This window comes from Heptranchias perlo, chromosome 1 (assembly GCF_035084215.1).
Source record: "Heptranchias perlo isolate sHepPer1 chromosome 1, sHepPer1.hap1, whole genome shotgun sequence".
NCBI lineage: Eukaryota > Metazoa > Chordata > Chondrichthyes > Hexanchiformes > Hexanchidae > Heptranchias > Heptranchias perlo.
In genome coordinates, this window is record NC_090325.1 from 63,875,305 (window position 1) to 63,896,582 (window position 21,278).

At 40.7% G+C, this 21,278-nt stretch overlaps 1 protein-coding gene across 1 annotated transcript in view; it reads left to right on the forward strand.

Annotated features, from left to right (window-relative positions):
* The window catches only part of snx18a (sorting nexin 18a), a 43,835-nt gene extending 22,863 nt beyond the window's left edge, over positions 1-20,972 (forward strand). Inside the window, exon 2 of the mRNA XM_067985774.1 lies at positions 18,699-20,972. Coding sequence (XP_067841875.1) covers positions 18,699-18,952 — 254 coding nt within the window. The 3' untranslated portion in view covers positions 18,953-20,972. The remainder of the gene's footprint in view (positions 1-18,698) is intronic.
* The last annotated feature ends 306 nt before the right edge of the window (positions 20,973-21,278 follow it).

Consider the following 21,278-nt stretch of genomic DNA (forward strand, 5'->3'; position numbering starts at 1 on the left):
ACCTAAATCCCTTTGCTCTACTGCAGTTCCTAGTCTCTCACCATTAAGAAAATATTCTGATTTGTCTTTCTCCGATCCAAAGTGGACGACCTCACACTTCCCCACATTTAATTCCATTTGCCAGTTCTGCCCACTCACTTAGTCTTTCTGTCTTTTTATTATTCGTTCATGGGATGTGGGCGTCGCTGGCATTTATTGCCCATCCCTAATTGCCCTTGAGAAGGTGGTGGTGAGCCGCCTTCTTGAACCGCTGCAGTCCATGTGGTGAAGGTTCTCCCACAGTGCTGTTAGGAAGTGAGTTCCAGGATTTTGACCCAGCGACGATGAAGGAACGGCGATATATTTCCAAGTCGGGATGGTGTGTGACTTGGAGGGAAACGTACAGGTGGTGGTGTTCCCATTTGCCTGCTGCTCTTGTCCTTCTAAGTGGTAGAGGTCGTGGGTTTGGGAGGCGCTGTCGAAGAAGCCTTGGCGAGTTGCTGCAGTGCATCCTGTGGATGGTACACACTGCAGCCACTGTGTGCCGGTGGTGAAGGGAGTGAATGTTTAGGGTGGTGGATGGGGTGCCAATCAAGCGGGCTGCTTTGTCCTGGATGGTGTCGAGCTTCTTGAGTGTTGTTGGAGCTGCACTCATCCAGGCAAGTGGAGAGTATTCCATCACACTCCTGACTTGTGCCTTGTTGATGGTGGAAAGGCTTTGGGGAGTCAGGAGGTGAGTCACTCGCTGCAGAATACCCCACCTCTGACCTGTTCTTGTAGCCACAGTATTTATATGGCTGGTCCAGTTATGTTTCTGGTCAGTGGTGACCCCCAGGATGTTGATGGTGGGAGATTCGGCGATGGTTATGCCGTTGAATGTCAAGGGGAGGTGGTTAGACTGTCTCTTGTTGGAGATGGTCATTGCCTGGCGCTTGTCTAGCGCGAATGTTACTTGCCAGTTATCAGCCCAAGCCTGGATGTTGTCCAGGTCTTGCTGCATGCGGGTTCGCGTTGCGAATGGAACTGAACACTGTGCAATAATCAGCGAACATCCCCATTTCTGACCTTATGATGGAGGGAAGGTCATTGATGAAGCAGCTGAAGATGGTTGGGCCTAGGACACTGCCCCGAGGAACTCCTGCAGCAATTTCCTGGGGCTGAGATCATTGGCCTCCAACAACCACTACCATCTTCCTTTGTGCAAGGTATCACTCCAGTCACTGGAAAGTTTTCCCCCTGATTCCCATTGACTTCAATTTTACTAGGGCTCCTTGGTGCCACACTCGGTCAAATGCTGCCTTCATGTCAAGGGCAGTCACTCTCGCCTCACCTCTGGAATTCTGCTCTTTTGTCCTTGGTTTGGACCAAGGCTGTAATGAGGTCTGGAGCCGAGTGGTCCTGGCGGAACCCAAACTGCGCATCGGTGAGCAGGTTATTGGTGAGTAAGTACTGCTTGATAGCACTTTTGATGACACCTTCCATCACTTTGCTGATGATTGAGAGTAGACTGATGTGGCGGTAATTGGCTGGATTGGATTTGTCCTGCTTCTTGTGGACAGGACATACCTGGGCAATTTTCCACATTGTCGCAGTGTTGTAACTGTACTGGAACAGCTTAGCTAGAGGCGCAGCTAGTTCTGGAGCACAAGTCTTCAGTAGTACAGCTGGGATGTTGTCGGGGCCCATAGCCTTTGCTGTATCCAGTGCACTCAGCTGTTTCTTGAATCGAATTGGCTGAAGACTGGCTTTTGTGATGGTGGGGATATCGGGAGGAGGCCGAGATGGATCATCCACTCGGCACTTCTGGTTGAAGATTGTTGCAAACGCTTCAGCCTTGTCTTTTGCACTCACGTACTGGACTCCATCATTGAGGATGGGGATGTTTACAGAGCCTCATCCTCCCGTTACTTGTTTAATTATGCCTTTGTGACTTCCTGCTCCCGTCCACCTAACTTAGTGTCATCTGTAAACTTGGATGTACAACACTATTCCTTCGTCCAAGTCATTAATACATATGGTGAAAAGCTGAGGACTCCGTACAGATCCCTGGGGAACACCATGAGCACAATTTTAACATTGAAAAATGGGTGGGCTGGGGGCGGGGTGGCATTCAAAATCACAACCATTTCAAACCAGCCTCTCAACCCACTCCCGGTTTTCACAGAGGTGGGACGAGGAGCAGGCGACCAACCCGCTCCCAGGAGGCGGGTTGGTAATTAAAACCCTTTGAAGGAGGCTGCAGGCCTCCATTTTTGCAGTGTTTCCGATTTCCACCCCTAGGGGCTGGTATTCCCGGGCCTTCTGCTTCACGCCACGTAAAAGAAGGTGAGAAGGCCTGAAACTAACAGCCCGTGGGCCCGGAGGAACAGGAATGCTTCCCCCAGGTCTAACAAGCCTACCCGCAGCAATCCCCCCCACCGCCCCCACCCCTGCCAAAAATGATCGATGACACCAAACAATCGCGAACCCCCATGATGACCCCCGCTCCCGACACCCGATGATCACAGACCCCCCTCTCGTGACTGACTCCTGATCCCTCCCCCCATGACTGACTTCCCCCCCCCCCCCCCCCCCCAATGCCCTATCCATATAATCAAAGACTTACTTGAACACGTGCTCTCCCGTCCGACTGAGACCAGCCTGTCAATCAGGCCGCCCAGTTGGACGGCAAACCGACAAAAAAAAACAACGTCCTTGTGTCATAATCGTAAGGCCGTCTGGGGAAACCCGTACTTCTGGGTTTCCCATCTGCAGTTTGACCTTCCCCCTTCCCGGCTCGGGGTCAAAATCATGCCCCATGTGTCATATCCTGCTAATCAGAGAATGAGCTCTTTATCCCTACTCTATCTCCCATCTCCCATTTCCTTTTATCCTATCCTTTGTTAGTTCTTCAAAGAATTATGTAAGATTTGTGCAGTGCCTCCTGCCTTTTAGAATTTTTTTTTTAATCTCTCCACCATGACTTCACTAACTACTGACTTTCAGTACAGGTGTGTTGAATAAACAAGTTAAACTGAGTTCTATCTTTTATCAAGTGAGGCAGCCAGAACAACTCTCTTGCCCTTCAAGATCACAAGTTGTGCAATTAATTGTTGCTTTTGTTTTTCTGTAATCCATCTTGTACCTTGTAATGACTTTAGATGTGAAGGAGAAACCATTCAACCCATAAATGTACTGTGGCTATGCTGAAAAGAATGAGGAATGGAATATATTTAAAGATCAAATAACATTTAATATTCAGAATTAAGGTAGTTTGAGTCAGGTGGCATGTGCAAAATATATGCAGCAGTTAATAGTTATAAGGAAAAATGTCACTGAAAAAAATAAATTTAGTAAACACATATTTGGTGAGCAGGTTTTTTTTCTTTTAGTTGCTTGCCTGACCACAGAGATGGACTAAATAGGAAGTGGTTGACTACTGAGAAAATATCTCTTTGCGGGTTGTCTGAGCATGTATGCAAGATATAGTTCAGGATCAATGCACACAAATACCAGTATTGTAACTTTCATTTATAGCGTTTGTGTAACTTCAAAATCTCAAAGGAACATGTAATGTCAACAAAAAAGGCATTTGGAAGGACATACGGCAGCATACCCATTAAACTGCAGCTACTTGACAATTGTAAACAATTTTACAACACCAAGTTATAGTCCAGCAATTTTATTTTAAATTCACAAGCTTTCGGAGGCTTCCTCCTTCCTCAGGTGAACGTTGTAGCTACTTGAGTACAGGGTCCCTGCTCTCTGGTTTGAAATATTGCATTCGACTTACAAAACTTATTTCTTGTGTCTATAACTTCCTTTTGCCTTTTCTCTCTTTCTCCTCCCCGCCCCTCTGCAAAAAAAAGTCCTGGATTACATGCAAATTTTGGGTTGATATGATCTGATGTTTGATTTTTGTAGTGCTCCTGTAGGGCCCATTCCTGCTGTGCACTTGGCAATACCAGATGTAACCTTTGTTATTGCATTGGTCTGTCTACTATACAAGGTATCCAAATGGAATTTGTTTTCACTGATTATTAAAACCAAATCTAATGTTGTCTATTCAGAGGTGCTGCTTAATATACTTCCTCCTCTGCCAAAAGCCAACTTTTGGCCAATGGCTTCAAGATGTTTTAGAGGTGCACTAAATGCCTTTTTAAAGGGGATTTTGCAAAATTCTATTGTCGAACTCTCCTCCAGTGGTTGGTGGAGAATGTCTTATTTCATGCTGATCACTGTACATAATTAGAATATGAAGCACAATTTGGTCCATACCCAAAGACTTTTTAGTATGTATGATGTCACCTTTAGTTGAAGGTTTTCTGCATAGGAAAGTTGATGCATAAAATAAAATCTGTCCCAAGATTGTGAAGAGTTTCTCATTTCTAGCCATAAGGAAGTTTATCTATTGTCCTAGCTTGGGAGAAGGCCCATTCTGCTATTTGATGTGTTTGCATCTTATTCTACCCTTGGTACAAACACTGAAAATAATGGGCAAAATAAACCCCAATTCATGAAAGTGAGGAAAAGCCACTCTAATTATTTTAGGTTTTGTAATTTAGATACAACTATAAATGTATTGTGCCGTATTAATAGCAGCAACCTTTTAGAGGAGAACAACGTTCTTGATATAAAACATAAAAGTAAGCATTTAAAAAATAAATTGCTGAACGATCTATGTTGTGCTTGACACATTAATTGGACACAACACAACCACGGAAATTGCACCACAGGAAGAGGACATTTGGACCATTATTGAGAAGGTATTGCACACAGATTTTGGTTCAGTATAAAAGATTTCTATGTACAGATGTGCCTGCAGATTTGTTTTCCTTGTCGCATGGCTCCTAGCTGATGCTAAATTTACATTGTGGCATTAGAATAGGTTTTATAAGGTGTGTGTGTGTCCAGGTCTTTTAACATCTGTTTCTGCTTAAGTACAACTGATCAGCCCAGAGTCTCATGCAGGCTATTGTATTGTAATTGGTCCTGCTTCAGTCAAGCAAGTGTGGCATATGGTAGTTAGTCTCTGCTCTTGTATCAGACTTCGCTTTAAGTAGCAGAATTGCACCTATATCAGCTGAACTTTAATGCTATAAGTAATGTATGATGGGGCCTGATGTCAGTAAAAACAGTTTCATTGCAGTCCTGTGCAGGTTACAAAGCAACTGCTGGCTAGTTTCATAATGTCACTGTAGGGCTCAAAATTAACTTTTGTGTTGGAATAGATTTTAGTTTGAAAAGATGCAAACTATTTGAAAATGCATTTTGTCAGCTTTTCAAAAGAATACTTGTCGCATCAGAATGAGAGAGAAAAAAGACAACTTCTGTTAGATTTGTGGGCCTTGATTTTTTTGGGGGTGCTTTGATGTGGTGGTTGATCCAGTATTTATCCAATTCCATTTTGAAAGTTATTAATGAATCTGCTTCCACCACCCTTTCAGGCAGTGCATTCCAGATCATTACAACTCTGTTTTTAAAAAAAATGTTTCCTCATGTTGCCTCTGGTTCTTTTGCCAATTACCTTAAATCAGTGTTCTCTGGTTACTCATAGTCTTAGAGTTATACAGCACGGATAGAGGCCCTTCGGCCCATCGTGTCCGCGCCGGCCATCAAGCCCTGTCTACTCTAATCCCATATTCCAGCATTTGGTCCGTAGCCTTGTATGCTATGGCATTTCAAGTGCTCATCCAAATGCTTCTTGAATGTTGTGAGGGTTCCTGCCTCCACAACCCTTTCAGGCAACCCTTTCAGTTCTTTCTCAAATCCCCTCTAAACCTCCCGCCTTTTACCTTGAATCTATGCCCCCTTGTTATAGAACCCTCAACGAAGGGAAAAAGCTCCTTAGTATCCATCCTATCTGTGCCCCTCATAATTTTGTACACCTCAATCATGTCCCCCCTCAGCCTCCTCTGCTCCAAGGAAAACAAACCCAATCTTCCCAGTCTCTCTTCATAGCTGAAGCGCTCCAGCCCTGGTAACATCCTGGTGAATCTCCTCTGCACCCTCTCCAAAGCGATCACATCCTTCCTGTAGTGCGGCGACCAGAACTGCACACAGTACTCCAGCTGTGGCCTAACCAGTGTTTTATACAGCTCCATCATAACCTCCTTGCTCTTATATTCTATGCCTCGGCTAATAAAGGCAAGTATCCCATATGCCTTCTTTACCACCTTATCTACCTGTTCCGCCGCCTTCAGGGATCTGTGAACTTGCACACCAAGATCCCTCTGACCCTCTGTCTTGCCTAGGGTCCTCCCATTCATTGTGTATTCCCTTGCCTTGTTAGTCCCTCCAAAGTGCATCACCTCGCACTTTTCCGGGTTAAATTCCATTTGCCACTGTTCCGCCCATCTGACCAACCCATCTATATCGTCCTGCAGACTGAGGCTATCCTCCTCGCTATTTACCACCCTACCAATTTTTGTATCATCAGCGAACTTACTGATCATACCTTTTACATTCATATCCAAGTCATTAATGTAGACCACAAACAGCAAGGGACCCAGCACCGATCCCTGTGGTACCCCACTGGCCACAGGCTTCCAGTCACAAAAACAACCTTTGACCATCACCCTCTGCCTTCTGCCACTAAGCCAGTTTTGTATCCAAAGTGCCAAGGCATCCTGGATTCCATGGGCTCGTACCTTCTTGACCAGTCTCCTGTGGGGGACTTTATCGAAGGCCTTACTGAAATCCATGTATACCACATCCACTGCGTTACCCTCATCCACACGCCTAGTCACCCCCTCAAAAAATTCAATCAAATTAGTCAGACATGATCTTCCCTTGACAAAGCCATGTTGACTATCCCTGATGAATCCTTGCTTCTCCAAGTGGAGACTAATTTTGTCCTTCAGAATTTTTTCCAATAATTTTCCTACCACTGATGTTAGGCTCACTGGCCTGTAGTTCCCCGGTTTTTCCCTACTCCCCTTCTTGAATAATGGTATTACATTAGCGGTTCTCCAGTCCTCTGGCACATCCCCTGTGGCCAGAGAGGTTCTGAATATATGTGTCAGAGCCCCCGCAATCTCCTCCTTTGCCTCACACAGTAGCCTGGGATACATTTCGTCCGGGCCTGGGGATTTATCCATTTTTAGGCCTGCTAAAACCGCCAATACCTCCTCCCGCTCGATGTTAATATGTTCGAGTATATCACAGTCCCCCTGCCGTATTTCTATGTCTACATCGTCCTTCTCCATAGTGAAAACAGATGCAAAAAATTCATTTAGAACCCCTCCTACATCTGCCGGCTCCACACACAGATTGCCCTTTTTGTCCCTAATGGGCCCTATTTTTTCCCTAGTCATCCTCTTACCCTTAATATACTTATAAAACATCTTAGGATTTTCCTTTACTTTGCTCGCCAGTGTTATTTCATGGCCCCTCCTTGATCTCCTAATTTCTTTTTTAAGTATCCCCCTGCACTTTTTGTACTCCTCTAGGGCTTCCTCCGTCTTTAGCCTTTTGTATCTGCCAAAAGCCCTCCTTTTTTTCCTAATCCATTCTCGTATATCCCCTGACATCCAAGGTTCCCTGGAGTTCTTGGAACCACCCTTGACCTTTACGGGAACATGTTGCCATTGTATGGTCTCAATCTCCCTTCTGAAAGACACCCATTGCTCTGATGCGGATTTTCCTACAAGCAGCTGATCCCAGTCCATTTTGGCCAGATCCTGCCTTATCCTATTAAGGATCTGCCACTGGAAACAGTTTCTCCTTATTTACTCTATCAAAAACCTTCATGATTTTGAACACCTCTATTAAATCTCCCTTTAACCTTCTCTGCTCTGAGGAAAACAACCCCAGATTCTCCAGTCTCTCCACATAACTGAAGACCTGCATCCCTGGAACCAGTTCAGGATATCTCCTCTGCATCCTCTCTAAGGCCTTGACATCCTTCCTAAAGTGTGGTGCCTAGAATTGAACATCATACTCCTGCTGAGGCCTAACCAATGTTTTATAAAGGTTTTGCATTACTTCCTTGCTTTTGTACTCTATGCCTCTATTCATAAAGCCCAGAATCCCAATTGCTTTTTTAATAGCCTTCTCAACTTGTCCTACCACCTTCAAAGATTCGTGTACATATAGCCCAGGTCTCTCTGTTCTTGCACCCCCTTTAAAATTGTACCATTTAGTTTATATTGCCGCTCCCCGTTGTTCTTACCAAAATGCATCAATTCACACTTCTGTGTTAAATTTCATCTGCCATGTGTCTGCCCATTTCACCAGTCTGTCTATGTCCTCCTGAAGTCTGTTACCATCCTCCACATTGTTTACTACATTTCTGGGTTTCTTGCCCTCTGCAAGCTTTGAAATTATACCCTTTATACCCAAACCCAGGTCATTAATATCTATCAAAAAGAGCAGTGGTCTTAATACTGGCCCCTGGGGAACACCACTGTATACTTCCCTCTTGTCTAAAAAAAACAATCGTTCGCCACTACTCTCAGCTTTCTGTCACAATTTTGTATCCATGCTGCCACTGTCCCTTTAATCCCATGGCTTTAATTTTGCTTACAAGTCAATTATGTGGTACTTTATCAAATGCCTTTTTGAAAGTCCATATACACAACATTAACCGCAATATCCTCATCAATCCTCTCTGTTACTTCATCAAAGAACTCATTTTAATTGTGTTCCACGGCAACATTGGATTGGTATGGTATAACTAAGCTGAGAATACCATGGAAAGCATGGTCTTTATCTAAAGGTCTTGTTCCAAAGTTTGTCCAGCCTGTCATTAACTTGATCATGCACTTCGTATGCATCTATTTAATTTGAACCCTGGAGAGTTTACTTTGACAGCTGCATTAGCTGGTATTGCCTTATTGTGTTGCAGTTTGTGCATGCTCCATTGGTAACTGCAATTTTAATAGTAAAAGCTGCAATTTGCTGACTTTGGTTTGACTCTGTATGCAGTTAAAAGCCACATTTAACAGTTATGTCTACCCTGAAGTGAGTCTGAGGTGGCATCTCCATGTGAAGGCTGTAGTGGTGTTTAAATATGATGTGCAGCCGCAGTTGACGTGCGAGAATGACTGATTTTAGCACATCGACAGCGGCTGCAGTAATAGGTCACAACTTTTGATCTGCTATTCTGTTGAGTGAGCTCAACTGCACCACTGTGGGTGAGGCCAGGCACTTCTCCACAGAGAAAGGGGCGAGACAGACTAGTCTTGCATTCGTTTTAGATATTTGCCATAAACCGTAAACAAGCTATCTGACTAGACTCGGCAAGCCTGACCATCAAAAAAAAAGAGAAAATAACTGGACCAATTAGGGAAGGAGTCTGCATCTAGAAAATACCAATTTAAACATTGGTTTGTTATTTATTTATGTACTTTGTAGTAAGTGTTACAAATTTCAGATCTCTAGCTATTCTGAGAGATTGTGTTTCTGATGTCCCCTGTAAGTAGATCCCATGTTCCTTACAATCAAGAGTTTACCTTTAGTCCCCAATATCTAGTCATACAATAGCATGACCAAGGCTCTAACATTTTATTAAGCCTCAGTGAACTGGGACATCAATCTTGCACGTGCGCTTCTGCTAATTTACCAAAAGGCGCATACTTCATATTTTAAATGGACGAGGTCAAATGTAAATTAACTTAATAAGCAAATTGGTGCATTCAAAGTAAAAATAACTCATTATTTGTATATGTAAATATTTATGGAAACAGGTTTGTGGTAACTAATCGAGGTGGCGCATACTATGTTTTCTGGTGGATAAAACGGCCAGACTGATTTCGTTTCAAGTTGCTTTTTTATTGTGCAAAACAATGGTACAAATAATTGATGTTTTGGTCAAGACCACTGATTTGCAGTTTTCAGGGTAAAATAGGCAGAATTGTGGATTTCAATTTGCCTAGGCTCCCCTTGTAATAACTAAATTGACTTATTCAGTCACCATAAGCCAGTGACCCTAATTATAAACAGAAGGAATTGTGAAATTCTAAAACACTGGTTTAAAAACTAAGGAATCCCATATAGTGAAAACAAATTTTGACCATTCAGTCACCGTAAGCCAGTGGCCCTCATTGTGTGCAGTCAAATGATGCTTTACTTAATTGTCCATTTCCATATAAATAATGACCACAGATAATTCCTAAACTTCTGAGCAACATTTTTTTACACAAGATGTTCCATCAACCGCTATAGTAGCTGGAGCTTAAAAAAAATTCAATAACCAGATTAACAATTGTAGGAGCAAGAAATCAGACAGTTGGTATATAATTGCACTACAGGACATTCCCTTTATTGCATTTTTTCTATTTTAGAAGGTATCTAATAGGTTTTCTATTCGGTTTTCCCCTCTCTTCCATCATGATTCTTGGCGTTGACATAATGTTTTTATCTTCACGGTGGTATGGTGTCTGGTTTCAGGAGAGTGATGTCTGTGCTGCATTCCCCCTGCTTTTACATTGATTGGGGAACCAGTTTCCAGCGTGCTGGACTCTACGGCCTGGAATATCCTCCGTGGGTGCAACTGAGAAGTTAGACCCTAAAATGTGCCCATTCTGCTGATGTCCAGTTACGCTCAAATTTCATGAGAATACGTCTGAATGTTAAATGGGCGTACATCAGTGTAAACAACTGGGGCCCAAGGAAAGTGCAGCACTCGCACCATATATTTTTCTTTAAGTATGAAAATTGAAGTTTCAACTCATTCAACTATCATTCATGCACATTAGGCACGTGTTTAAGAATCTCCAATTGGGGAAGCTTTTTAATGTGACTTGTACTTATGCCATAAAAATGCATTAAAAGAAACAGAAAATGCAGACCAAGTGTCAGTGAGGATTAATTTGGCCGGCGTGGACTCGATGGGCCGAATGGCCTCCTTCTGTGCTGTAACCTTTCTATGATTCTAATTTGAGTTGTTCTGGGTTGATGTAATGTTTTCTGAGCATTTTACATTCAAAAAAACATTTAAGATACAGTCTGTGTAGTAAAGTGAAAAAGAGCTCTTCTCAATATCTGGGTAACTGAAATGAAAGCATTAAATGCTGGAAATGCACAGTAGGTCTGTCATGATCTGAAATAATACTTCTGCAGTGGTAGTTGTGGGATGTCAAACTCCACTCTCAGGGGATCCACAGAGATTTCCAGCTGGCCATTACCCTGATAATTTTCATTAAGGGGGTCAACAGATCACAGCGTAAACTATGTTGGTAAATGAGACATTTTAATTATCACAAGCTCTTGCAGAGCAGGCTTGAAAATTGCACTCATTGTTTGGCTGGGTGAGATTAATTCCAATGTTAGGCATCTGAAAACTGTCTGCTTGCAAGTAATTCTTATGTATCTTTTTTGTATCTGGTTCTTTCTTGTAGCTGGATGCTCCTTTTGGTGAATGATTGGATTCATTGGCAACATGTAGTAGTCACTTCTAGAGTTTACTACAACTAATAATGGACCTATTTAAATTTGCCACACATATTTACCATCTTTGTACCAGAAATTTGAATAAGGACTAGCAGACAAAGGAGAAAAATATGCAGCACATGAAGTCTGGGCTGGGTGCAACTTTGGCTTTAAAATGCAATTGCTTTCTCCCTCTGGTTCGCTGTGCTTCCTCCCTAAGTGGAAAATGATAAGTACTGATTTAACTCACTGAACTTTAAGAAATGGAGGCAGCATATTTAAACAATCCTGAACATCTTTAAAACCTATTTTCTCACAGCTTCTTGCAACAAACCACGTAAAGTAGTTTTATTCTATTGATATTGATTCTGTATTTTCATCACATCCTGTAGAAGCTGTTGTTCAGATCTTTCAGGTGCCTTTCTCTGTACAACAAATACAGATAAATGAATGAGTTTGATGGAACCAGTTCAGTATAGTAAATGGAGCCTGATTTCTTGATTAACTGTTTACTGTATGTCCGGTAATAGTCCTCTTTGAAGACCGCCTGTCTTGACCCCAGTATACTACTGAGTTTCTGAATTGTAATATACAATTGGAGAAAAGTCTTATATAATTCCCAAATAATGATAATATAAAATATGTTGGGCTGGAAATTGCGCTGAGCGGCGAATGGTCGTCGCCCGCCGCTGGAAGTAACTAACTCATCCGCAAACTTTTTGTGGGCTTCTGAACGCAAACTTGCTTTAATTGAGAGCTGCAAGAAGTGCAGTGTCCTTTCCCGGGCTTCTGAGTGGCAAGAGGAGGAAAGGATCTCTGTGTCCCCTCCACCAATCAGTTTGAAGCAAGCCATGCTGTGAGAACCAGGCAATGAAGTTCATTCACAAACTGAGCAGGGTAAGAACCAGGAAGTGTCAGATAAGATTAGTAAATGTACTATAAAATCAAACCGAGAAAGTGAAATAAAGAGAGGCTATGATTAAAAGACTAGAGATAAGAAAGACAAAGAAAAATTACAAAAATAAAAATTTTATATTTTTTTAATTTTTAAAAGAATGTCCAAAAAGTATTAAAATTGGGAGTAATGAAACTCCACATTTTTAAAGTTTTCTTTCAGTGATGGGGAGGTTGTTTGGCAGTCATTAATACTCACCACACCATTAATAGTTAGTTTAGACCTGATATAACTCAGTGTACCTTTTTTTTCTGGTGAGATTAGTTAGTTTCCAGCTGGGCAGGAGAGCAAGTTGGCGCTGGTCCACTGTTTCCAGCCAGCGATATCTCTTTTACACAAAACTGTCAGATCAGGGAATCAGGAAGAGTAAGTTTTGAATTTCGGCACATTTGACTGCCCATGTACGGTCACTGGAACTTGCCGTTTGATTTGCCCGTTAATAATGGTGAATGCTGTTAGGCTTCCGATTATTTTATGAACAATTTCCAGCCCATTGAAATTTTGTAAGTTTGTCAGTCTGATGTACCTGATTTTTTTTTTGATGAATACAAGCTTCAGTGTGTGACACGCTTAATCTTTGCTCCGGTCATTTAATAAACTTTAAAAAAAAAAGAGTGCTCCTCCTCTACCTTCTGAGATGTGCTTATTACTGTTCAGCCCTATGACTAGTGAATAGGGGTGTGATTTGAATTTGGGTCAAATTTTCTAGCAAGTCAAAGCTCCTGGCCTTGCTCAAGCTTAGGCATTCCACTGTAAATAAAATTATTATCTGCCAACCCCATTATCCATAAGAATTTTCTGTGGCCAAAGCCCTATACAAGACAAGACATTGCCTCATCACACAACTCCTTTGTATTTCATCTCCTGCTGGTGAATTAAATTACATTATTTTTCTTTTGTTTATATTGGGCTCCACTTCATTCCCATAACTAAGGTTTTACTATGCCACAAAATTTGGGTGTCCTCAATTTTATTTACAATTATCATCATCCACCAGAAATTATGCTCCCTCCATCATGACCGACAATAGAAGTTCCACTGTAGTGCACTTGACAACTGAGGAAAAGGAATTTGAGTTTGAGGGCCTTGAAAGTTCAAGATGTGTATTTTCATTCAGTTCTGTGCAAAATCAGTGTGTTGAAAGTAAACAAATACATAAAATCTTGACTTTTTAATTTTGGAGAATTGTTTTGTTTGTATGTATTTTGGGGAAACAGTGATTCAAATATGTTGTCACGAGGCATATTTAGTCTATTGGTATGGATATGCACTGGGAAAAGTTACATTTTTATAAAATATTAAAGCATGTTGGCTTATACATTTCACTAGTCACCTCAAATTGCTTCGAACAGTGGCACAGGCTGTAAACATACATCTGTGTTGGATAGCTCAAAGCCCTCTCTGGACAAATCCAAGTTTGGCAGCATAATATCTAAAATTTTAGAAGGGATGTTTTTTGCAATTCAAGTGGATACTTCTTGAGAGGGCTTGATCGGGTAGTTGCTGAGAGGATGTTTTCTCTGGCTGAAGAGTCTAGAACTAGGGGACATGGTCTCAAGAAAAGGGGTTGGGCATTTAGGACTGAGATGAGAAGGAATTTCTTCACTGAGGGTTGTGAATATTTAGAATTCTCTACCCCGGAGGGCTGTGGATGTTTAGTTGTTGAGTATATTCAAGGCTGAGATCGATAGATTTTTGGACTCTAGGGGAATCCAGGGATATGGGGATTGGGCAGGAAAGGAGTTGAGGTCGAAGATCAGCCATGGTCTTAACGAATGGTGGAGCAGGCTCGAGGGGCGTATGGCCTACTCCTCCCATTTCTTATTTCTTACACTTTTACAAAATTCACACATCCACTATTGGCTTTATTGAAATTCTGTACTGCAAATTTATTCCTACACTGCCCCAGTATCATAACTTCTTTCTACATACCAGTTTCCAACATATTTGGTGTTATTGACACGTGTTAGTGGTGGTATTTGTCCAGTTTCAGGACTGTACATTGCTATGTGTCTCGCTTTGCTGCCTTATCTAAACTTGCACTAAGACAGCTTTGAAATTAGCAAAAAAAATATAACTTATAGTCCATTAAGGATCAGCAGTTTACACAAAATAAGCCACTCTTGTAACAATTGGCTTAACTATCTAACACTTGTAAATTGTGCAGCTGGTTCCACTAAGTGGTATATTTTGCATAAACCACCAGTCCCTTGTTCAATCATAGTCAAATGCAGAGTATAATGAGATGGGGATAGTCAAGATTTATTATTTGTTTTTCTATCCTTTCTCCCATATCACAGCAAATCCAAGACTTATTTTAGAATAAATTTTAACATTGGCTGTGAAACTCAGATATCCTGAAAGATTCTTTTAATCAATGAAGTGTTGTAACGCAGGAAAACATGGCTGTTAATTTGCACACAGCAAGATCCCACAAATAGCAATGAGGTAAGTGATCAGATCTGTGCTACCACTGAGCCAAGGCTGATTAGTAGGTTTGTTAAAGTTTTTGTCTTTAATTCCCCACATTCTATCTACCCTAGCTTTTATTTGTTAAAGGCAAGAAAAGTTTTTTTGGTTCAAAGCAATGTGCCTTTTTTATAGCAGGAAAGAAAAGTCCTGGGAATTTCTTTGATGTTTCCCAGTCTGTAACATGGTTTTCTGGGGTTGGGTAATTTTGTGGCTGCTTTTCTTCCCCCCCCCCCCCCCCCCCTTTCTCAAAGCATGTTTGCATTTGAGCCACCTTGTGATGTTTCTTATGTTAGGCATCACTGGAATGCTGTAGGACGGAGGGAGTTCCTACTCAAGGGTCCTCATGTGAACTAGAAAGTGACTGGTTGTTTGGTTGTTTGTTTGTGAAACTCAGCAAAATTGATGGTAAAACCATTATTTTCTTCCTTAATAATAAAGGGGGTGCTGCACTGCCGTACATGATACCTTATGCATAAGACATTAAACCCTGTCTGCCCCCTCAGGTAGATGTAAAAGATCCCATGGTACTTTTCAAAGAACAGGGGAGCTTTCCCAGTGGCCTGGTCAACATTTATCCTTCAACTAACATCACTAAAAAGATTTAGTCATTTGTCTCTTTGCTGTTTGTGGGACCACGCTATGTGCAAATTGGCTGCAGCATTTGCCTACTTTACAACACCTCTTTTTGTCTTTTGTTTCACACATCTTTTTTCACTTCTATACTTTTTTCTCTTCCCTTTTTTCTCTCCTTTTTGAGTAATTTGGCATTGTGTGTTGTAATCACAGTTTTGCATGAAATCAAAAATATTTGCTTCTTGCTTTGAAATCTTGCCATATTTCTTTGTGCACCATTTATTGCCATGTAATGAAATTATATAGTTTTATTGCATTAGTTTGAACCTGGAACTTGTGAGAAATGATGAGTTTAATTACTATCTTTATCTGCCTATTTGTGTCTCACTGTCCTGAAAAGTCATCTTGTCCTGGATGCCACCTGTGGCTGAGACTGAGATTGCAGACTGAAACTTGCCACTAAGTATCCACCAATGCTATCCTCTAGCCTGTTTCTGGAAAGAATAGTCTGGAATACAAAATTGGCTAAGGGACAGAAAGCAGAGTAGTGGTGAATGGTTTTTCAGACTGGCAGGAAGTATACAGTGGTGTTCCCAGAGGACGGTATTAGGACCACTGCTCTTTTTGATACATATTAATGACCTGGACTTAGGTATAGAGGGTATAATTTCAAAGTTTGCAGATGACACGAAACTCGAAATGTAGTAAATAATGTGGAGGATAGTAATAGACCTCAGGTTGACATAGACAGATTGGTGAAATGGGGAGACACGTGGCAGATGAAATTTTACGCAGAGAAGTGTGAAGTGATGCATTCTGGTAGGAAGAATGAGGAGAGGCAATATAAACTAAAAGGTACAATTTTAAAGGGAGTGCAGGAACAGAGAGACATGGGGGTGTATGTACACAAATCTTTGAAGACGGCAGGACAAGTTGAGAAGGCTGTTAAAAAAGCATTTGGGATTGTGGGCTTTAATAATAGAGGCATAGAGTACAAAAGCATGGAAGAAATGCTAAACCTTTATAAACCACTGGTTAGGCCTCAGCTGGAGTATTGTGTTCAGTTCTGGACACCACACTTTACGAAAGATGTCAAAGCCTTAGAGAGGGTGCAGAAGAGATTTACTTGAATGGTACCAGGGATGAGGGAATTCAATTATGTGGAGAGATTGGATAAACTGGAGTTGTTCCCCTTAGAACAGAGAAGGTTAAGGGGAAATTTGATGGAGGTGTTCAAAATCATGAAGGGTTTTGATAGAGTAAATAGGGAGAAACTGTTTCTAGTGGCAGAAGGATTGGTAACCAGAGGACACAGATTTAAGATTGGCAAAAGAGCCAGAGGTGACATGAGGAAACATTTTTCTACGCAGCGAGTTGTAATGATCTGGAATGCACTGCCTGAAAGGGTGGTCATGATGTGGAGATGCCGGTGATGGATTGGGGTTGACAATTGTAAACAATTTTACAACACCAAGTTTTAGTCCAACAAATTTATTTTAAATTTCACAAGCTTTCGGAGGCTTCCTCCTTCCTCAGGTGAATGGTGTGGAAACACGTGGCAAATTTCATCTGCCACGTGTCTCCCCATTTCCACACCATTCACCTGAGGAAGGAGGAAGCCTCCGAAAGCTTGTGAAATTTAAAATAAATTTGTTGGACTATAACTTGGTGTTGTAAAATTGTTTACAATTGAAAGGGTGGTGGAAGCAGATTCAATAATCCCTTTCAAAACGGAATTGGATAAATACTTGAAGGGGCAAAAATTTACAGGACTACAGGGAAAGAGCAGGAGAATGGGACTATTTGGATAGCCCTTTCAAAGAGCCAGCACGATGGGCTGAATGGCCGCCTCCTGTCCCATACCTACTATGATAACTGGTTCTCCAATTAGTGTTACTTTTCTCTGAAAAATTTGTCCAGCCTGCACTTTGCCTGAAGCCAATGAAGACAAAGTGGAGAGTGTTGACACTTAAGAGCGGCACCATTAGTGGAAGAAATCTGGCGAGTTCCCATCCGAATGGATGTTTCCTGGTGACCATTTGAATCACGAGAGTAATGGGGACGTGTCACTTCATTGTTGAGGACTGATCAGGTTAGTTGGCCAGCAGAGAACCCAAACCAATACTTTAAAAAAAAAATGTGGCATGTACTGTTAAGTTGTGGGTGGTGAATGTTGCATTGACTAGATTTTCATTCATACTGAATATCTGCATTTCATCTAACCTGCCCAAAGTGTTTCCATGTAGACAACAAAAGTTTGTCTTGCCAAAAGGCAGCATCTGCAAGCAATGTTTACACTGAGATAGTGACCAATCACTCAAAGAGTGAATGATGTAGTGTAGCATGATTGTTGTACATACTTTTTAATTCAACTTTATTTTTGGTATCACATTTGAATGTGATGTTTAGCAACTAGTATTCAGAAAATTGCTTTGTTGCCATGTTAAAGGATTGCCCCAGGAGAAGGCTGCATAATTAAACCTAACTGTATAATTGTAATAAATTCTTGTCATTGCAGATTATCTTCCTGTATCTCGTAAGGAGACTTGCTGTGGTTTTGGGATTCTGCAATCAGTGTTTCCTGCATTGTGTCGTCATTTCTCTGTGGGGCTCCATTTAGGGAGCAGATTTTTTTACAAATGTAGAGTTCCTTTTGAAATGGAAATAGCTTATGGAAACATACTTTCGTGTTACATTTTTATTGCTAAGTAAACTGGAATCATTTGCCGCTTGTGTGATCAGTGGGGCTTTATTTGCAACATTTGGTGGTCTGCTGTAATTAATGTGATTCTGCTAGCAGTATCCAGAAGGTGAAAGGAAACCTTTTGCTTAATAAATCCATAATCTTCCTTTTAGTGGTCTGAATTTGATGAATAGTACTTGGGTTCCCCCTGCAATTTTAGTAAGTCATCTGGTATTATTTTAAATCAAATCGTTTACACTTGCATGAAACTCTGTTCACATAGTTAATACACTGAACTGCTGTGAATACTGTCATTTTGGTTTTCCAGCAAGTGTATTTCATAGTGCATGATCTCATGAGCCTACAGTACAGAACCTATGGAAACTGGATTTCCTTGAGAGTAACTATGTTCTCAGAATAACTGATTCTTACTTTTTATGTTTGGTCAACTGAGCCATGCTCCCAGAATAACACTCTTCCCATTTTGAATTAAATAGATTTTTCTATAAAGTTTATTCTTTTAAAGAAAAAAAGACTGATGAATATCACAACCGGCTGAATCCCGAAACCTATCTATATATGGTCTTTCAGGATTTCTAGAATCTCTAACATCTCTTTCTTTTCATAAACTCTCTGTTTCATGTATTTGCCCAGATGACTGACTATGGTTTGTATTTGTAACAGGTGCACTAACCAAAGTAAAGGAGAGTAAACGGCACGTGGAAGAAGGGAAGATGGAGTTGCACCAGGCAGATGGGGTCCGTGAACGTTGTGACACTATTTCTTTTGCCACACTGGCAGAGATTCACCATTTTCACAATATTCGTGTGTCAGACTTCAAGACACAAATGCAGCATTTTCTTCAGCAGCAGATCCATTTTTACCAGAAGGTGACTCAGAAGTTGGAGGAGGCATTGCAAAAGTATGATGGTGTTTAACTTCTGTCAGTCTGGTCCCTTTTTTGTTACTGTGGCCTTTCACATCTGAATAATGCAGGTGGTCAGCTGACAGTCAAAACACCCTTGAATCACCCTTGGCGTTTAAAGATCATGTTGGGCTCCCAGCTTGGGTGACCTAGCAAATCAAAATCTGTTGAACAATCTTTTGTAAAAAAAAACGTGCAGTCGGTTACATGGCAAATTACTCCAAATTGTGTGGGGGAGGGATTGGGAGGAAGGTCATTTAAGTATGTTATGTACTATATGCTTCTACTACCACACTAACTTTGTTCTGCAAAACATAGTATGTGTATACTTTCTAACTTTTTGCTTTATTTAACAAAGTTATCTGGGGTATACCATGAGGCCCAAAATCCTGTGAGTGATCCTGAAGCAGGATGGATGGGTTGACTATGTTCTCTATATTGCCTGGTCTAACTGCTGAGGAAACCAATAGACTTTAGTCTGTTCTGTAACAAATGAAATGCAAAGACTAAAACTTGTTTACAGATTCCAACCAGAGCAGCTATGTTACTCATGTGCCTTTTGAGTCACTGTTTGTCTTCTATAGTTTTATTAAAAGCTTGTGTTAAAGGTGGGAGGTGTCATGTGTTTCCTCTGCTGAAATTGCACCAGGGAGTGAAGGAAAATGATTCTGACCTCTGACTTATCAGAGAAGGAAGTCTACATGTCTCTCTGTCAGCAGCAATCACAGAAAATACTAATTAAATTACAATCTTCTCAGGAAAGCAGGAGATGCTATTTATTTCTGAACACAACCTTTATGCAGGCAGGAACCATGTATAGGTTTGAGAGCAACTTATCCACATTAGGTGGTAATCTCTGGCTGAGTTGTCAAAGTAAGGACAGGGAAGACTCAAAAACAAAAGTGTGAAATATTATGAAGGAATGAGGTAACTTTTTTTTCCCAGAAGCTTGAGTTTGTGCATGTTTTGTGTTAACAGAATATTTGATATCTGGCCTAGAAATTTTAACTGAGGAAATTTTCAGTATGGATTATAATCAGTAACTGAAAAATGTGCAGATCACATGCCTGCATTGCTTCCCATATTCCAAGATGAGAATGAATTTATAAGAAAATAGACTAAATTAGTAAACAAAATGAAATCTATTCTTAAATAAATGATGTCTGCTGAAATTTAAATGCTGTATTTGACAAATCATTGGAATCAACCCATACTATCTTGCCTGCCCCTCTTTCCCACCCCCAGCCCTGGGTTGTACTACAAGGCCTTGTCTGTAGAGAGTACATAGCTACTGTATTCTGATATTAACTGAAATGAGCAAGAGGAAAGCTAATGTGTTGCTTGGTGGGAGTTGATACTATCCATTGTGTGAGAGAACTCTTTGAATACAGTAGCTGACAAAAAGAACTAGTATTAGCAGTCCTGCACAGAACAACCAAAGAAGTGGTGGCTTTTTTTTTTCTAAAGAGAATTTCTCTCTTATCTGCAAGTGGAAATATTTCATTTTAACGCAGTACATTTAAGTTGCCCAACCCATAAAGACATTTGACTAAGTAACTAAAATTATGTAAATTTAATTTGGCAATTGGCTACATTGAAATTAGTCAGGAATTACTGGTTAGTGTACAGTTATTGAAGTGCCATTGACTAAAGGCAAATAAATTGAAGAATTTTTAGCTAATGGTTAAAATTTCACACTGTGTAGTAATGATCCTGTCAGCAAAAGTAACTGGTGCTTTTCTGCAGTAACCTAAATAGCCATAAAAAGTGTCTTTATGGAGGATATTTGTGGGAAACCACAAGGATATGAAGATGTTTACAGCTTTTTGTATTACCTGAAGTTGTTATGGTTCCTTTATTGTAACTATTTGATAACCAGGATATATGTAATAAAATAACTAAATATACATCCACAAGACTTGCACCAAAATGTCAGACTTTCTGTGAAAGTGTTCTTTATACAAAACATCTGCACAGAGTAAAAAGCTATTTCATTTGAATGTCATTGTATGCAACATATAGATTAAAAAAAAATGACCATAATACTGAGTTGACTTGTCATTTTTTAATTCACTTATAATTCAGTTTGGGTGTGCTTTTAATCTTGTGTAACCATACTTTTGTATAAAACTTTGTTTAAAAAAAAAAGCTGGCAAATACCATTTGTGTTGTATGCTTTAAGTTTTAGCATAATGAGTCATTTGGCCTATATTTATGCTTTCAGGGTGGAGTCTTGATTTAATTTACCAGTATTACCATTTTCCAATACAGAGGCTTTTATGGAGCCTTTTTGGCTGGCGATGTAATCCATATATGTGTGTAACTTTTTTCCACTTTTC